The sequence below is a fragment of the Pan paniscus genome, chromosome 13 (assembly GCF_029289425.2).
Source record: "Pan paniscus chromosome 13, NHGRI_mPanPan1-v2.0_pri, whole genome shotgun sequence".
NCBI classification, from domain to species: domain Eukaryota; kingdom Metazoa; phylum Chordata; class Mammalia; order Primates; family Hominidae; genus Pan; species Pan paniscus.
The window spans coordinates 141,795,091-141,814,363 of NC_073262.2; the positions used below are offsets into that span (position 1 = coordinate 141,795,091).

Consider the following 19,273-nt stretch of genomic DNA (forward strand, 5'->3'; position numbering starts at 1 on the left):
TCCTGGGTGAGCTCAGCACTGATCACGCCCTGTCATGCATGACTCCTGGGTGAGCTCAGCACTGATCACGCCCTGTCATGCATGACTCCTGGGTGAGCTCAGCACTGATCACGCCCTGTCATGCATAACTCCTGGGTGAGCTCAGCACTGATCACGCCCTGTCATGCATGGCTCCTGGATGGTCCCACGTGTGATGTGCTTCTTGCTCAAATTACATCACAAGCTCCTTCCAGGGAAGGACTCTGTCTCACTATTTTTGCGCCCAGCCCAGTGCTGACTCAAAAACAGCACTCGGTAGTCACTGGGTGACAACAGGAACACCAGCTTTAACACTCAGAAGAAGCTTGCTGAAGACTCCGTCTCACCCACTGCACACTTTAAAAAAAAAACAACAAAAAAACGCAAAGGTTCACGTGTCCATTAGAGCTGGCCAAGCAAGGCACTGCTCATAGGAAAAAAGGCTGCATTGGAGTTTGAAAGCTTTTAACTCACATGATTCCTCATTTCAACTGAATCTTCCCCAGTCAGCTAGACTTAGTGAAACTTTAGATCATAACATTTCTTGATGGCTGTAGAAAAGGTCTGTGTGTATATAATGGCCAGAGGAAAGAAACCTACATCAGAAATGACACACATGGAGTTCCCCCGGGCATGAAGATGTCAGATACTTGTTAATAGAAATCCACAAATATTCAGACCCAGACCCTTACACCATGGTTAGGAACTCCTCAAATAGAGAGGGGACAGGGCACGAGAAACAGGCAGGGCCCTGTATTTAGCGGGGAGGTCTGGCTCTCACCTCACTGCTGAAGCAGAGTCCCTGTGTGATGCCAATGCTCGCACACACGGGGCATGGCACCAGGAGCCCCTCCCCGCCTTCCCTAGGTCAACAGCCTGCTCAGTGGAACTGTGCCTTTCACAGACCAGCTACCATGAGCCTTGGCCTTCAAATCGAACACTTTCTGTTGTGCAAACATGTCCGCTGCCTCCCCTCTATCCAGGCCATGCCCAAGCAGCTACTTTATCCTGGTGCTGTGATTTCAGGAGCGGTGGGGTGAGGGGTGTACCCTGGTGGTGGTTGGGAATGGGTGGTCCTCTGGATGGGGATGTACCCTCAAGAGGGGCGGGTGAGCCTTCAGGATGGGGCTCTGCTCAGTCTTGTCCTTCTGCGTGTCCACCACTAGATGGGGCCAACCGTGACACGTCACTAGGGCCAAGCTGAAGCAACTTCACTCCTTGCTTCCCTCCCTGCTCAGTTGATGGGTGCTCTGGCGTGGGAAGACGTTAAAATGCCCCGGTGGTTCAGACACTGCTCAGGGGCAGCGGAACAGGGCAGAGCACGCGATTCACCACTACTAGGGTGGGATTGGTTAAGACCCACCTTCAGAGGAGCCTCAACTCAAGCTCCTGACTGCATCTCCCGCAGTGCCAAGCTGGGGCACCCTTGTGCACCTGAGCCCACCTAGAACCAGCTCTGAGTCACTAATGCCAGGAGCAGGGCCCGGCTTAGACGTGCCGGAGTCATCAAACCTGGTCCCCCGGGCCTGGCACTTCCAGTGCCATGGGAACAGGACCACACTGGGGGTTGACAGCGTGAGGCAGACACGTGGGTTTTCAGAAGCTCCTGAGAGAAATAGCCTATGGCAGGAAGGCCTGGCAGGGAGGGCAGCGGGGCGGGTGTACCTGCTCAGCCGACATACCTGTGACATCCAACGGACGCTTTTTTAGAGCAGTGACCACTGGCCCGTCTTTCCTGCGTAACAGGGGGCTGCTCCGTCTTTCGGCCACTTTCTGCTTTAGCCTGGACCGTAATTTCAGATTCGGTTCAGAAGCTGCACGAAAAGGAGATGTCATTACAGCCAGGCAGACACCACTGGCTCAAGGTTATGCTGTTGGTGGTTTTTTAAAAATATGCACTCTGGTGAGTAAATATTCGCTCAACACTGCCGTGTTGCTGCAGGGGAGAGCGCAGGGAGCTCACGAAGCAGGGGATTCTAAGTCCCATTCATCAGTCCCAAATAATGAATGAAACGAATCTGGTGCTTTGGATAAATTTCTGTGGCCACAGCATTATGCAAGCGCGAGCACTGTCTTCACAGAATCAGGCCACCACTGTTTACCAGGAGATGGAAACAGGACTGACAAGCTGATGGGCGTGGCAGGAGGCTGCTGAGGTGTGAAGTCACTTAATGGCGATGTCTCCTAACTAATGCTCTTCTAGATAATACACCCCTATCTTCATAGCTGTGTTGCTCTAAAATCAGAGAAAGACTGACAGGGATGTGAGGCTGGGCCCAGGGATGTGAGGATGGTGTCCACGTTGCACACTTTCTTGCTCGCCCATGCATCGCCCCAGCTGTGTCAGTCAGTGAGGCCTCCAGAGCGTGAGGCTGCTATCCCCACCCCGACCTGGGGAGGCTCAGCAGAGCCCATCCCAACATCTGCGCCAGCTTCACCTTTCATCTGACCACAGGATGAAGGTACTGGGCGTGGGTCGGTTTCTGTGAACAGCTCTGCCTGTGTGGACAGAGCCATTTGCGAATCTGCACCTTTCAGCCCACCGTGGTCCCCAACTCATCTGCATCTGGAATCCAAACCTCTGGGGCGAGGCCCGCCTTGGGAAGCACTAGGGATCTAAAGGCAGCAACCGGAGTCAAAGAAATCCCCAAACCCACCCGGGAGAGGTTATCGGCTTTCAGAGTCCAGAGCAGAGCCAAGAATACCGCCACGGAGATGTGTGTCACACGAGCCTTTGAGTTCTGAGGTTTTACTTGGCTACTTTCAAGATTCTACCACTTGGAGATTTGCACATTAGGGAGATTTTACCTCTTTTTAAAGAATCAGCACTCCTGCTGTTCTTAATCTTTCTGGAACAGGCAGTGCACTGCTTCCAGAGCAACAAGGAATGAGACGGAGTTTCTCCTGGAAGCAGGACTGATGTGGCTGGGCGATGGGGACCAACATGACTTCACTCTTTGGGACGTGCAGACAGCCCAGGACCTTCTCCACTTTGGAAAAGGCTTCGAGTCAGGGACAGTTTTTCTGCAGGTCTTGGAAGGATGTGGGAGAAGCAAGCTCCCTAAAACAGCCTTCCCAGAGAAACCAAAGAGGCGCTGTGAGAAGGTATCAGACTCTAAGCCTCTGTAGGGAGCGAGGCCTCTGTGCTGTGGCACGGGGGACCTGGATGACGACAGATGACGGATTCAGCCACAAGCCGGCCTCTCCATGGGCTACTGACCAGGGCACACTTCTGTGCCTAACACAACCGACCGAGGCAAGCGTAGATTCACAAGCTCCACTTCTATTTCCACGCCGGGTTTCTTGCCATTATTCAAAAAACAAAACAAAACCAAAAAAACCAAGCCAAAAAACCCAACTGATGACTAGGCAAGAAAGCAGTACCTCTTCTCTCACCACCAGATCTCCACTGAAACCCACATGGGCTCTGCAGGGATTCCCCGGGCCTGGGACAGGAGCCGCTGATGGTGGGCAGGAACCCACTTCTGAGAGGCAGGGGCTGTGTGCACCCACAGAAGAGCACAGGGTCCCTGGCCCTGTATGAAAGGTCTTCCTCAGTGGCTGCCCTGCCACATAGAGTGGGACACGTGGCATCGGGAGGCGGGCATGACACGGTCACTCCAGGCTACCATGGACTGGCTGTGGTACTGCAGCCCAGTGCACCGCCTCCCCCAGGCCCTGTGGGGTCATCACGTTGCCACCAGGTCATCAGTCAGGAGGCAGATCCTCCACAGCCCTGCCGGGCACTCCAGACTCTTTGTGCAAGAGACTCTCGAAGAGAGTCCCGTGGTGGCTGCTTCACCCCACCCCTTCCCTCCACTCCCCTCCCCTTCCCTCCACTCCCCTTCCACAGGCCTCTGCTCCACGCCCCTCCCAAGGCTGCCCTGACCCCCCACAGCCCCACTGCCCCCATCACAGCCCCACTGCCCCCATCACAGCCCCACTGCCCTGTCTTCCTCACAGCAGCCTTCTCACCATCCGGAATGCTTCTGTCCCCTCACCTGTTTACCCTCTGCCTCCCAGCCTGCACACCTGCCTGGGTTCCCTGATTCTAGCCGACTGCACGTCCCTGGTCGACTCTGCCTGCAGGGTGGCTGCAGCTGACCAGGAGGCTCCAGGACACCATGCCAGCACTGCCAGGGACAGCATGGCATGAGGCTGGTGCCCTCCGCTCGTCCCTGCCCCGTGGGCTATTCAGCACTCTGACTTCCCCGCAGAACCTATCAGACAAGCAGGGTTTTGGATGCAGGGCTCGGGGAGGGGATTGAGCAGCAGCACGTGGACCAGGAGAGAAGGGGGATGCTGGAGACTGCCCGGGGCACATGAAGTGGCCTTCCTGGGGAGAACAGAGAAGCCCTAGGGGGCAGAAGGCAGCCGGGGGAGCTGCACACCACCAGGACCGGCTCACTGCCTGCTTTCAGGGTGGCCAGCCTTCCTGCTTCCTGCCCTCCCTCATTACTTCCAGGCCGGGCATCTCATAGATCGACTTAAGACATAGGGACCTACAATTTCAGCCCTTCAAATGCATGTGTCTTAAAGCTTGCACAATGCCTGTAACTCCAATAATTCTGCCAAAGGCAGCCAAAGTGGAAGATGCAGTTAAGCCGGCACCTGGTGACGGTGAGGGTCGAGGCTGCACGTGTACCGGCTCAGTGCAGCAGCCCCTTCACCGCCCTCGCGGGCCTTCCACTCATTCCAGGCACGATGTGGCCAGGCGGAGGAACTGCAGAAACTGGATCCTACCCCTAAGAGGGCTGCAGGTACACTGACAGAACCAAAGTATCAGGCCGGAGGCCTCATGGAAGAGTTGCTCCCACCAAGCGTGGGTGAGGGCAGGAAGGATGCCAACTGTACTTCCAAATGCAGTGTCTGCTCCTTAGGGAACAGGGAGCAGGTGGGATTGTTTCTCCTGAAGCCAATCAAGTAAATGACTAATTAAGGAGATACAACATTCCAATCACAACCTTAAAATTCAACGCAGTGCCCAATGCCTAGCAGGTGCCTTCATCCTTCTGCCAGAAGCAATTCTGATGGAGACACAGGCTGGCTCCTCCCAACTTAAACATCTTGAGAGTCAGCTGCAGGTGAAGCGGCTCTCAGAGCCGGAACGCTTTGACTGTTAGGGGCCGGGTTTACAGAGGGGACATGCGTGCACCTGGCACCAGTGTGGAGGGTGGTTTCTTTGTGGGCCTGATGCAATGTCCAGCAGCCAGCGAGGAAAGAACCCATTGATGTAGCAGCAGAGAATGCACGCAACATTGCCGTGGGACAGGGCGGGCAGGCAGAACTGCAGAGAGAAGGAGGCACCTGCTTCCAGCTGCTCTGCCCTGAAATCCTAAAGTGACACCAAAGGAAATATTAAAGAGGATAAAGACAAGAGGACAAAAACTGAAGTGCAGAAGGAAGGGGCTGGAGAAGAAGTTGAGAATTGTCAGAAGGGGGAATAAAAGGATAAAAAGATGAAAAATGGGAGTGCAAAGGCCGTACAACAAATTACTGGAAACGCCAGGAGAAGAGAGAATCAGCAGGGTGGAGAAAATCATGAGCAGCAATTCCAGGCCTAGTTGTCCAGCTGAAGAGGAGCTGGACACGGAGGCCAAGAATCCCCCACCTGCGGGATCCCAAACTGCTTCAGAGCTCTGGGGACAAAGGCTCGGCCTTGAGAACAGTTTTGGACTTGGCAACAGCCACATCGAGGGCAAGACGATGACCTGAAAACCCTGCAGGAAACCCATCCCAACCAACTGATCATCCAAGAGTGCGACAGAATAAAGTGATTTACCAGCAAATGAGGACTCCAAAAACTCATGCTCCATGCACGACTTCTCCAAGAGCCACTGGAAGACGTGCAGGACCAAGATGGCGAGGCCGCAGAAAGGAGGCCACAGAGCCCGGGAGAGGAGGCGGGGGCCAGGCCGGGAGAGCAGACCGTTCACACACACCGGGCAGTGGGGCCAGAAGCACCAGGTGGCCTGCTGTGCAGCGGAGGGTCTCCTAGGTCTGCTGAAATGTGGGCCTGAATTGATAGCAGGCAGGTGTGAAACTAAGCAAATGAAAAAAATGATCAACTTCCGGAAAATTTCTACGAGGTGAATGCAGTCCAGGTGGACTCTGGTTCTGCTGTGAACGTGACACACGTTGTAATAACGCAGGAGGGACAGGCAGTCAGGGACGGCCGTTCTCCTATCATGAACATCGTGGGGGTCTATGTAAATGTACGTTTATTTACTTCGGTAAAAATAAAAAGATAATTCTGGCCGGGCATAGTGGCTCATGCCTGTAATCCCAGCACTTTGGGAGGCTGAGGCAGGTGGATCACCTGAAGTCAGGAGTTCGAGACCAGCGTGGCCAACATGGTGAAACCCCGTCTCTACTAAAAATACAAAAATTAGCCAGGCGTGGTGGTGGCGCCTGTGGTCCCAGCTACTCGGGAGGCTGAGGCGGGAGAATGGCGTGAGCCCGGGAGGCAGAGGTTGTCTCACTTGGGCAACAGAGCGACGTTCCATTTCAAAAAAATAAATAAATAAATAAAAAGATAATTCTAAGAAGACAAATGACAGACTGGAATCTAACTTCTGTAATACATGAAAACACAGAATTGCAAACAACATATAAACAGTACCTACAAAGGAACAAGAAAAGACGACGCCCGACAGAAGAACAGGTAAATGTACTGCCGCTAAACAACCTCCATTCAGCATTGATGGAACCGCCTCACGTGCCCTGCGTGGCTCCAGATGCTGGGCACAGGGTGGCTCTGAAGACAGGGCCTGCTCAGGGCAGCCCCGCTGCCCAGCTCCGGGGCACCAGCCACCCTCGACCTTGAAGCACGTTACTCACGTGCTCCCGGGGAGGGGGCAAGCACACAGCCATGCCCGCCCTTGACCGACGGTGACGGCACTGCTCACTCAAACACCAACAGGCTCGCCATCTTCACCACTGGCCACATTGCCTAGAATGAACTGCAACACCGTCCCGCCTGCTCGCGGAGGGGGTGGGGAAAATGGACTCTCAGGCTGCTGGGGAGAGGGTATCATTTGCTCAGTGTTTTGGAATATACATACTCTGAACCAGCAGCTCCATTTTCAGGAACCTTTCCTACAGAAATACTAACACAGTGAGGAAATGTGCTCAAAGTTGCTGGCAAAACAGTCCAACTTACATCTATGTCTTAGACTACTTGAGGGAAAGGCGTTGAGCTTCATACGTAAAAATGGAATAATGGCCACAATATAATATTAATTAAAAATAAAGGTAGAGGAGAAAACGCAAAATGGGTATTTTTGTTAACAAGACAACTCAGATACACACAGAAACACAGGTACACACACAGACACACAGATACACACACAGATACACAGACATACAGATACACACACAGAAACAGATATACACAGGTACATACACAGATATACACATAGATACATAGAAACACAGATACACACAGAAACAGATACACAGAAACAGACACACACACAGAAACACAGATACACAAACACAGAAACGCACACAGATATACAGAAACACAGATACACACCCCACACACAGAAAGACACACACACACAGATACATAGAAACACAGATACACACACAGGTACACACACAGATATACACACAGGTACATAAACACAGATACAGCAGCAGGAAGTCTCACCACGCGGCACCTCCTGAAGTATGTACTACATTACACCTTTACATACAGCAGCAGGAAGTGTGGGCACTGCCCATTTCTTCCTGGTCCCACCCCTCTCCAGCAGTTTCTGCAAACTGCATTAGAACAAGGGACAGCAAGCAATGGTCAGAGGCAAACAGAGAGCCCCTTCCCAAACTCAGGGATGGATGTGAGGGTGGAAAACACACTCTGTCCTACTTCACAGTACCCTGAGCCTACTCTACACACGGATGAGAACAAACACTTGTAACTTTATTCAGGTCACTAGTACACAGGGCAAAAGCCATGAGCCTACTGATGAACTGTGGGGCGTGACTGATGAAAGAACCATGAAGCCGTGAAGCGGATGCCACCGCCCCACCCTGCAGACCTGCGGACACAGCGGGAGGTCATCTCGTCTGCCCAGGATACGGTGTCGTGGGCGCCAGCCTGGCCACAGGCCCTGTGCTCTTCCTCACCAAGTGGGACAGCTTCCCCCCAAAATGGAGGAAAACCCACCCTATCTGCACATCTAAGCAATGGATGGATGTTTCCCATGGGCAGCCGTGACCTTGAGTGACTGGTTTCAGAAGGCCCCAGGTGAGGAGGGCAGAGCTAGATGAACACTTTTCAAGCCTGACCATGGAGGCAAGTGCAGGGGGAGCCCAGGACCTTTGACTGACTGCCCAGATCCATGATCCATACAGGGGCCAAAAGAACTCGGTCCCTAGGACCAGCCCAGCCTCCTTCCAATTCACACCCAACTGTGGGGACCAAGCCCTACCAGGCAGGCTAGAGAATGCCGGAACAAGGCTGAAGTTACCAACTTCTCACCGAACGTGAGCTCTGGGATTCTGCTTCCTTAAAAGAGCCAGGACAATCCATGGCAGTGCCGCAGCCCAGGCCAGCAGCCGGGCCCCAACACGTGCTGGGGAGAGTGTTTGCTGCTAGGACCATGTGCCCAGGGACACATGAGGATGCTGGACAAGGAGTGCTGTGGAGTGCACGGTTTTCAGTGCTCAGGCCCAAGAAGCTGCTGACAAATGGGAAGGAACTGTGCTGGCTGGACAACAGTTAGTTGTTTTGGCCTCCTTTCATCTATCAGCAGTCACATGAGGGGAAAATTTAAGAGTCATTATAAAAAATACACGGTGACTAATATCTTTAAGAAGATCACGATGAAGATGTTACTGGGGAAAACTAAGATCCCTCAACATCATCAAAATGACAAAACGTTGCTTGCTTTTAAAAGTGGAAAAGCTTCCATTCCTCAGCGTGAACATGGACTCAAAGGCTCCGTTTAAATGCAGTTTCTGGTGAAGCCATCTGACACCCACACAGTGCAGGAAAGATCCAGCGTCCTATGTCCATGACAGTGATCCACACAGTTCTGTCTCTTATGACTATATTTAAAAATACACATTTGGCGGCTTCACAAGTCTGCAGAAACCCAAAGTCAGGGTGACACTTGAGGCTGCACAGACATGGGAAGGGACCAGGCACCTCACCCTGGGCCGAAATCTGGCAGGAGGTGAAGACTTCTGAAGTGGAGACACCCCTGCTGCCAATCTCCCAGGAAAGGGGCAGGGCCTCTGGCAGGAAGAGCTGGACCTGAGGCCCTGGGTAGAGGGCTCTGACTCTCAAGCCCAGCGGTGGAGGCTCCTCCTGGGAGATGGCACTCAGGTGAAGGCAAGCCAGGAGCGAGGAGATGAGCCCTGAAAAGCCAACAGAGCAAGATGGGCCCTTCTGGCCAGATTTTGGGTATAAATCTTGGTGTTCCCATCCTTGTGGTCCTTCTCTAAGTGGAGGTGAGTGGCTCCTGCTGGCTTCTACCTGAACTGTAGGCATGGAGGCAAGGAGGTGGGGGGATGCTGGGTCTGGCAGTTACCAGTTATTGGATGGAGAAAAAAATCAAAAACACCCTAACAGCGTAGAGAAACAAGAGCAGAAAACACCTTGATCTGGTCCTACTCGAAGGACTTTGCAAATATTAATTAATTCACATCTCATGACAGCCCCAGGAGAGAAGCAATTTAAAGGTACATTTCACAGATGACGAAACTGAGGCACAGAGAGGTTCAAGAGCTTCCCCAGGTCCCAAGGTGGCGGGTGAAGGAGCTGGGCAGAAACTCAGGCACCTGGGCCTGCCCACAGGCACAGGCGATGTGAATGCCCAGAATATGCCCAAGCTCCGAATAGGAGTCACTGCATTGCTTTCACCAGGGAGGTCAGACATTTGAGCTGGTACAGGTGTTACCTGTCAGCAGAGCCAGCAAAGGACATGCAAAAAATGCATGGGGTGATGACAAAATTCACAAGACAGTGACAAAGCTTTTCACACGTTCACAGGTCATACAATCGCCCTTTAGAGATGCAGAAATGGGCAAACTGTGTGCCGGCTCAGGATAAGTTAATGTAAAGTCAAAATCATATAATTATTTAAGTCTACATCACAATTATTAAAGACTATTTCAGTTCATTCAAGGAACTTCATAAAATTTAATGACGTGTTTCATATTACCAATTACTGCAGAAAAGTACAGATGTAACTTACTTAGAATGAGCGATGTCATGTGTTTGAAAGTAGATGTCAAGGGTGATACAGGGTGTGTAACTACACACTATTCTCTTAAGTGGTTTAAACATTTTCTTGGAAATCTTTATGTTACTATTATTAATGTGGTAGTGATGACTTTTTAAAAAACTGATAATGCAATCAAATCTTAATTAAGTTCTTCTGGAGCACTATGTATTCTAAATAACATTTCCCGGAGTGTGAAAACAGAATTCTCTCTTCCGTTCTCAAGAAAGCGGGGAGTTGGAGGGTGGTGCTATCACAAGGTTAGAAGCACAGTAGAAGGTGTTGGAGACTTTGCTTCCAGTCATCCCCAGAGAAACACAAGGCAGCATGGGAAGCCAACAGCCACGGAATCTACGAGAGATGGCGCGGGCCCTGCCTATGGGAGAAAGGCCTCTGATGGTGAACAGCAGGGCAGGGCCATGACAGTGTGCCGTCTCCCATGCTGATAGCCTTCCTTGCTATGAAGTACTCAAGCTGGTTCTGTTTCTTAGAACAGGAGGCTGATCCCCAGGTAGTGCTGACGTTTGGGATGGGGGAGGAGTCAGTGCAAATAGCTCCTAGGGCTCCCCCATCCCTGCTGTTCTGTTGCCAGTTGGGGTGTGGAGCTGCTGAGCAACTGCTCTGGGGCCTGATGGGATGGGTGGTGTGTGCTGTCCTTTCCTGGGGCCCTTGGTGGAAAGGCTCCAAATGGGGAGTTTCTGGGAAGGCACGTCCCCACATGAGGCCGACTTGCTGGGCTTGGTGCTCTCGCCGGAAGCTCCCTCCTGGGTCCATGGCTCTGGAGTCTGAGTGCCACAGCCATCACTCCCAGGACAAGAGGAGACTCTGGGGATGGGTGCATGCCACAGCCGTGAGGATGTGGGTGTGGGCAGACCCACTGTGCTGATGAGGAAATGGAGGCCAGGGGAACGGAAGGCATTTGTTTCAGGGCACACAGAGCTATTACATGAATGAGCACAGATCCAACCCACAGCACTTGACGACAACACCTCCGGGCTCCCACCCTCCACCCTCGGCATCGCTCCAGTTTCTAGGGCAGGGTTCTTCCGGGTAGGCACGTTCCTCGCCTCCCCATTCCCCGGGTCTCTCTCCCAGCATAGGGCTCTCCACTCACCATGGACTTTGGTTTTGTTGATGGAATTTGATTAATAATAGCATCGGTCCCCAGAAAGGGAACCTGGAGGGCGATTTGTAAGAATCAGCCCACAGATTCTCTCCTGATACTACTGGGCACATCTTTCTGGAAAAAATACTGATCTCTAAATCCGTTCTTTCTGTCGAGCTTTAGGGCGCTCTCCAGGTGAAATCCAGGACCATTCTCAGTAGAAGCATCAGTAAGAACCACAGGCTCACACCCATGAAACAAAGCAGCAGAAGCTCTAGGTTCACTTTTCCCAATAAAGGTTTATGGCCCAAATGGAAATGCGCCCATGTTTGCAGGGTTCTTGACTTGGAGAGGACATGGCCATGCTGATATGGCCCACTCCAGCAGGGTCTCCACCAGCCCGATACAGCCCACTCCTCTGAGGTCATGGCTGGCCTGTTATGACCCACTCCTCCAGGGACTTGGCCGGCCCCATACGACCCACTCCACCTGGGACATGGCCAGCCCGATACGACCCACTCCACCTGGGACATGGCCAGCCCGATACGACCCACTCCACCTGGGACATGGCCAGCCCGATACGACCCACTCCACCTGGGACATGGCCAGCCCGATACGACCCACTCCACCTGGGACATGGCCAGCCCGATACGACCCACTCCACCTGGGACATGGCCAGCCCGATACGACCCACTCCACCTGGGACATGGCCAGCCTGATATGACCCACTCCACCTGGGACATGGCTGACCCAATACGGCCCACTGCTCCAGGGACACCACCGCCTCAATACACCCTAATAGGTGTATTGGGAACATGGCTGGCCTGATATGGTCCACTCCACCTGGGACATGGGCCAGCCTGATATGACCCGGTCCACCTGGGACATGGCCAGCCCAATACAGCCCACTCCACCTGGGACACCACCGCCTCAACACACCCTAATAGAGCCCACTCCATTGGGAACAGGGCTGGCCTGATATGGCCCACTCCACCTGGGACATGGCCGACCTGATATAGCTCACTCCTCTAGGGTCACAGCTGGACCAATACAGCCCACGGCTCCAAGGATGTGGCTGGCCGATACGGCCTACTCCTCTAGGGTCACAGCTGGCCTGATATGACCCTCTGCTCCAGGGATGTGGCTGGCCTGACACGGCTCCCAGCAGCCCCTCACAAAGCCTCACTGCTCCAGTGAAGAAGCCCTTGTGTCACTGAGTACGTTCACTGTTTCCGCCCAGAACTGGCCAAAACCTTTGGATAACAGAGAATTTGTTTAGCAAGAAAAAGCGGTGCCCCTAGGCTCTCATCTCCAAGAGCCGCCCCCTAGGGAGGACGCCTTGGGATTTCCCACACTGTCTTGCAGTTTGTAGGATCCACTGGCCACATCTGGGATGAGGCACTGCCCGCCCTCAGCACCTGCTCCAGCTCCTGCCCTCACCAATTCTCTGGGCAGAGCCTCTGGAAGGCACTCCCTGGCCCCTGCCCTTCTTGCTACCCCAGCGCACTGCCCACAGCCACCCTAATCATTATCTAAAGCCACTGCCGTGGCCCCTGAGAAAGTCACAGAGGGTCCATCCTGACTTGCCAGACACTGCTGCAGCCGCCTCTCCCTGCTTCTAAGATGGTCCAGGCACCTGCTTGTGCCTAAATGCCCTTCTCCCTTGGCTTAGGACAGAACTGCGGCACATAACTCTGAGCCCAGCTGGGATATCCCCTGCAGGACATAGCGAATTTCTTTCTCATAAAGATTTCCCTCCCACTCTGGGGACCTGGAAGGCCCTGCTGCTGGCACTGCCCAGCGCCATCCCTGAAGGCCACAGGCTCACCTGCTCTCAGACGGCACATGGCCCACCAACAGGAACTTGCTTCACCCCGTGACCACTGCGGGGACGCCCCTCAGCGTGGCAAAATCTAACACACCACCGAAAGAAAACTAAACGGAGTGTGCTTTCAAAGTGAGTTTGAGTGTTCAGCAGTGGTGTACATGCGTTAGGTTCATTTCTTTTGAAATAAATAATAAGGAAATGTTTAGGGATATCTTTTAAAAATGATGCTCTATGAAAGGAGAAAATATTTAAAAATCTGCAGGTGATTCCTTCTCTAAGTGGAAGACAGCGGTGGGCCCTGCGTGGCTTGTGGCGTGGAAGGTGCCCGTGCAGGAGACCTCCCGGCCCACAGCATGCCTGGGTACTCACCTGTTTTCCTAAGAGGGAAGTCATCTTTGGCGTCGTACATTCCCAGGACCGGGTGGTTATAGGAGGTCGACACTCCGCTCTGGGGTGGAGAACTCTGGTCAAGGGAACTGTGCTGCGTTTTCCTGGAGAGAAGGCAAAGACAGATGGTTTAGTCTACCCAGCGCACTGCCCCAGGCACGCTGCAGCCGAGAAGCCACACACGATGATCTTTCCCTTGAAACCTCAGCCCCACCTCAACAGACGCACCCTTTTCCCTAGGGTCAAGCTGAAATTAAATGGAAACAAACAGGATGCTAAACAAGCAAGCAAACATCCGATGCCCACATCCTCCTCTGCGGGACCAGCAGTGCTTGGGGATGGGATGGGCAGCACCTCTGGCCGTTTTCCTGGCGGCTGTTCTCCACCTGGCCCTGTCCTCTCAGATGGCTCCAGCCCAGTCAGTTCGCTACCAGGGCCACCACTGGCCACTCAGAGAGCCTGTCCCCAGTGGGGAGAGGAAGAGGAAAACAGTAGGCTGCTGCATAAGGAATCAAAGGTGAGTTCATAGGCAGCTGAGACGGGGCAAAAACCGGTCTAAGAACAAATGCTGTGATGTGTGGGACTCTCTCTGCCACCTGGAGAGAAGAAGCCCATGGGGCTGTCTCTCAGAAGGCACCCATCGTCATCCGTGCCTTCACCAAACTCACCCTGGTCACCTCCCTCTCTGGGGGAGGAACAGGATGGCAGCTACTGATACCCTGTGCCCAGGGAGCTGACCTACGAAAGGGACTTCCTGTATGAACAGCTGGGTACAACTCCACACCCTCCAGGCAGCAAGACAGGAATCGTCTGCCAGGAGGATGGCCGGAGGATGGACATGGGGAGGAGGCGGGCCCTGGGCCGGGACGGGGATGTGGGCTGCCACCCGGATGACCATCAGCAAGGCCTTTTTTGACGGCACTGACAGCTCAGTCTTGCTCAAAACACTGTGCTGAGTGGAATAAATTCTGAGTCTTTAAACTGCGTAATCTGCTTAATGACTACAAACAAATTTGCCGACTTACTTATTTGGAATTGGTTAGACTATTTGAATACATAGTATGGCACACCAAGGCACCTGGAGTTATTTGAATTAAGAATGGGAGCTTGTAAATGGGTACAGGTGTATATTTAAATATTTGAGAGCACACCAGTGCAAAGAATGTGCTGAAGGGAACTCATAGACAAAATTGAGGAGCCGAGCCCAGGCACCTGGGCGGTGGGGTGCTGGGCCGTGCATCACGGGAGGAGCTCAGGGAGCTCCGGGAAACTGCCCAGCTTCAGGCCACGCCCCAACCCCGCCCACTGCTCAGGGCACACCTCCAACCCCAAGCAGCTTCTCGCTGTTTCCCGGGGAATTCCACCATGCAGTCAGGCTCGGACTGCAGGGCTGGGACATGCCTGTCTGCACCTGTGCAGGGGCTGTGGCCTCCAAGTGGGACCACGTCCTTGTGCAAGCTTCCCTTCTCTTCCCTGTAGTTCTACCCCTCGTCTCACAATCTCATGAAAAGGTCTGGGGGCAACACTCTTTCTCTACCAAATAGTATTTTCAGATTGTATCCTATGGGGAATGTGATCTTGGCTGATTCCAAACTTCTTCAACACCAGGTGACAGTCTGGGACCATTTCTGCATTCACTTTTTCCTTCATAGGAAACACGGAGTGACTTGTACATGCATCCCACGAGTTAAAAAGATCAGTATTTACATAATAATAAATTTAAATAAATGGAATAAAAATTATTATATTTGAACGGTAGGATTTGCTTACAGTGAAGTAGGAGTTGCAAAAGTTACATTGGTTTAAGATCTAACAGACGTTCTCTTACTGTTCTGATCTCTTGAGGTGCTTTCAGTGTTAAAATCCCCACTTTCCTGTCAAATCTTAAAACGAGCAGAGCAGCAGGTGCAGGAGGGGCTGGGCCCTGCCCCCCAACTGCCAGCGCCTCCCCGCTGGACCACCTCGATGGATCCAGAGACCTCACAGGAGCGACCTCATCTCCTGCACGGCCCAGCTCACCGCCAGGAGCACACCATGCAGAGCCCGCCCCACCGCGCACCCACCCTCCAGACACCAGGAGAGGGCGGCCCTCACCGTCAGGGCGGGTCACACCTGCCCAGCCCTGGTCACATGGTCCCAGGCCAGACCGCACACGCGTGCCCTCCGTGAAGAAGCGTCCAGCAGGGCAAGCAGAAGTGAAGCTCTATCCCTGCTGCAATCACATCCGCACTGCACACAATTACTCTCACTCACATCTGCACATCACACAACTGGTAACACTCACATCCGCACATCACACATCTATTCACACCCATGCCTCACGCTACTCACACCCACCCATACCTGCACCTCACACTATTCACACCCACACACACCTCACCTATACCTATATCTGCATCTCACTACTCACCTCCACACCTCACACACACACACCCGCACTTCACAATACACCCACTCACACCTGCAGCTCACCCAACTACTCACACCTGCACCTCACTACTACTCGCCCCCCACAATTCACACTACTCCCACCCACACCTCACATTACTCACACCCACATCTCACTTTTCACACCTGACGCTCGCACCTACACTACTCACACCCACTCACGCCCACACCTCACCTCACACTACTCACACCCAACTACACTCACACCTGCACTGCACACTACTCACACCCACATTCCACACCCCACACCCACCTCACACCCACACCCCCCTCACAACCTATACCCACCCACACCCCCTCACCTTACACAAACTCATGCCTACCTCCCACACTCACACCCATCTACCTCACACCCACTTACATGCACACCCCACCCACACCCCACACACCCACACACTTCATGCCTCACACCCACCCACACCCCACCTCCCACACACACACCTGCATCTCACACTCACACCTGTCACCTTTCCCACACCTCACACTCATACCCCACACTCACCTCACCCACTGCACACACCCACATCCCCCATTCACACCCTACACTAAGCTAACCCCGGCCACACCCCACACTCACACTCACCCCGGCCACACTCCACACTCACACAGTCACACTGGCCACCCCACGGAGCCCTGAGGGCAGAACCTGCAGAGCTGCTCCCTCTACCTCACCTGACCATAAATTATCTTCCGATTTTTCAACCTTTCATTTCCTGCAGCCTGGGGATGGGACACAGACGCCGGGCCAGGAGCCGAGGTGCAGCCCCCACGGGGCCCTGGGGCCAACCCGGATGCCGCACCTAAAGGCAAACCTTGTCTTCCGGAGGAAGATGGAAAAGCAAATACTGTTTTCTTCTAAACACTGGTTGACTGTAGAATAAAGCTTCATACAAACTCAACCATTTCAGTTCCAAACCATTGCCCTTTCATCAGATTCGTACCAGTGATTTCCAAGAAATACAACGAGGAACCACACACGCCAGGATACTCCAGCAGAAATGTACCATGATGGGAGCCACATGTGAAATTTACAATCTCCTAGTAGCCACATTAACATGGATAAAAATAAATGAGTGGAATTAATTTTAGTATTCGATTAAACCATTATAAAAACCATCCTTTCAACTTACAATCAATATAAACATATTAATAAGACACCGTAGGTCCTTTCTTCAGACCAAGTGTCTGAAATTCCATGCTCTGCATCTATGGCATGTCCTGGTCAGACCCAGCCACGTTTCAAGTGCTCGGGAGCCACGTGTGGCTTGTGGCAGCCACACTGGAAGGTGCCATCTTGTCTCAACAGTCTTAAAGCTGGAAGCGGTGATTCACGTAAACACCCACGGAGTCCGCGCCCTGATGAAGCCACAGCACCATCCATCTCTGCAGCCTCCCAGCCCTGGTCTGCTTTCTCTCACAGTCGATTCGCTTTGCTGACTCTGAATTTCCCATCAGTGGAGTCATGGGGATGGCCTCTTTGTCTAGGCACCGTGCCTCTGGGGCTCCCCCAAGCTGCTGCAGGCGCCAGCGGTCCGTTCCTTGTCACTGTGGAGTAGCAGTGCAGGGGCCCCAGTTTGCACGGTAGCGTGTGCACGGGCCCCAGTTTGCGCGGCTGTTCCCCTGTTGATAGCTTGGTTGTTTCCACTGTTTGGTGACTGTGACCGTAAGATGACGACTCGTCGTGTTGCTTGCTTTCATGTCTTGGGCAAATACGGAGGAGCATTGCTGGGTCACAGGGTTGGTGGGTATTTGTCTTTGTAGGAAACTGCCTGCCTGTTTCCCCACGCGTGATTCAGATTCCAACAGGCAGCACGCAGAGGTCCAGGGACACCGCATCTGCTCCAGCACCCGGCCTGTTTCACTCCGGCCATCCCCACAGGTATGAAGGGGCTGCTTGCCGCAGTTTTGATTTGCATTTACCTGATGACCAGCGATCTTGAGCATCTTTTCCACACTTACTGGCCATCCCCATGCCTTTTTTTGTGAGGTACCTGTTCAAACCTTTTGACCGTATTTTTAAGTGGGCGGCTTGTCTTTTTACTATTGAGTTATAGGAATGAGCTCTACATTTGGATACAAGCGTATTGTAAGATATACGCATTGTGAATATTTCCTTCCATTCTGTACCTTGCTTTTTAATTTTCTTAATGGTGCCTTTCAAAGAGCAGAAGTGTTTCAGTTTGTGGAAATATCATGTTTTGGGTTTTTGGTATCTAGCCGATGATTTTGGCGACCTAAGAAATCTTGCTTCCCCCTCCCCATCAAGGTTGGGAAAAGTTTCTACTAGGTCTCCTTCCAGAAGTTTGATCAGTTTTGCGTCTAGGCTCAGGTCTCTGACATCTGAACTAATCATGCGTGGTGTGAAGCTGGGATCAGGGTTTCAGTTCTTTCCCTATGAAGAGCCGGTTTTCTGACAAAGTTTCTGCCACCACTCCATGATGTTTAAGTTCAGGGTTCAAATACGGCAAAACAAGAAAACCACCAGGCTCCAGGAAAACAAACCTGTCCTACAGCTGACTTGAGATCAAGTCCTTCCCCCTCCAGCCTGAAGGTCCCCAGAGCCCTCTGAGAAGAAGTACCTCCGGCCCCTGCCATTAAAGCCAGGGCACGCCGCCCTTGTCCAGGCCAAGACACTCACCTTGAGCACCCAGCTCACCCAGGGAGTTCCAGGAAAAGTCAGTCCTCCCAGCCCCAGCCACTCTGTTTGTCACCCCTCCTCCCTGGAAGCCCCCCATCTCCCGTCTCTCAGCACATCCCTCAGCGCCCTGAGGCTGCCCCAGGCCACTTCTTCTCCCGTGGCCTCCTTGACTGCAGGTGCAGCCTTTCCCTGGGCCTGCTGCTCCGCCCTCCCCTCAGGTCCAGGCCACTGCCCGGCTTCTACTCCTGCTGGCCTCGGCCCCCCGTCCACTGACTCCTGGGCGAGGGGGCACCAGCTCCCCACCTTCTTCCATGCTGCCGTGGCCACCCTCTGGGGGCTGCCCTGTGCTCACCGTGACCCCTGCTTCCCAGCAGCCCCACTGCTCTAGTCCTCCAACTCCTGCTGCAGCCTCCCAGACTCTGTGCTCCTCTTCAGAAAGGGCTGCCCGTGCTTGCCCCACTCCTATCACTGTCTTCTCAAAGCTCGCTTGCTCGGCTGCCTCACAGGGGGACCCAAGGCGGCCCTGCCCTGGTCCAGCAGGCTCTGCACTCCAGCTCTCCATCCTCCGCCAGGCCCCAGGCCCACCCTGCCCCTGGCTCCTCATCCTGCCCTTTCCA

The 19,273-nt window shown here is 53.3% G+C and overlaps 1 protein-coding gene across 20 annotated transcripts in view; it reads right to left on the minus strand.

Annotated features, from left to right (window-relative positions):
* Positions 1 to 19,273, minus strand: part of HDAC4 (histone deacetylase 4) — a 363,062-nt gene that overhangs the window by 102,459 nt on the left and 241,330 nt on the right. For all 20 annotated transcript variants that reach the window (XM_034955509.3, XM_034955504.2, XM_034955511.3 and 17 more), the window contains 2 exons: positions 13,553 to 13,674; positions 1,701 to 1,832 (listed from right to left, as the gene is read on the minus strand). In XM_034955509.3, coding sequence (XP_034811400.1) covers positions 1,701 to 1,832; positions 13,553 to 13,674 — 254 coding nt within the window. The remainder of the gene's footprint in view (positions 1 to 1,700; positions 1,833 to 13,552; positions 13,675 to 19,273) is intronic.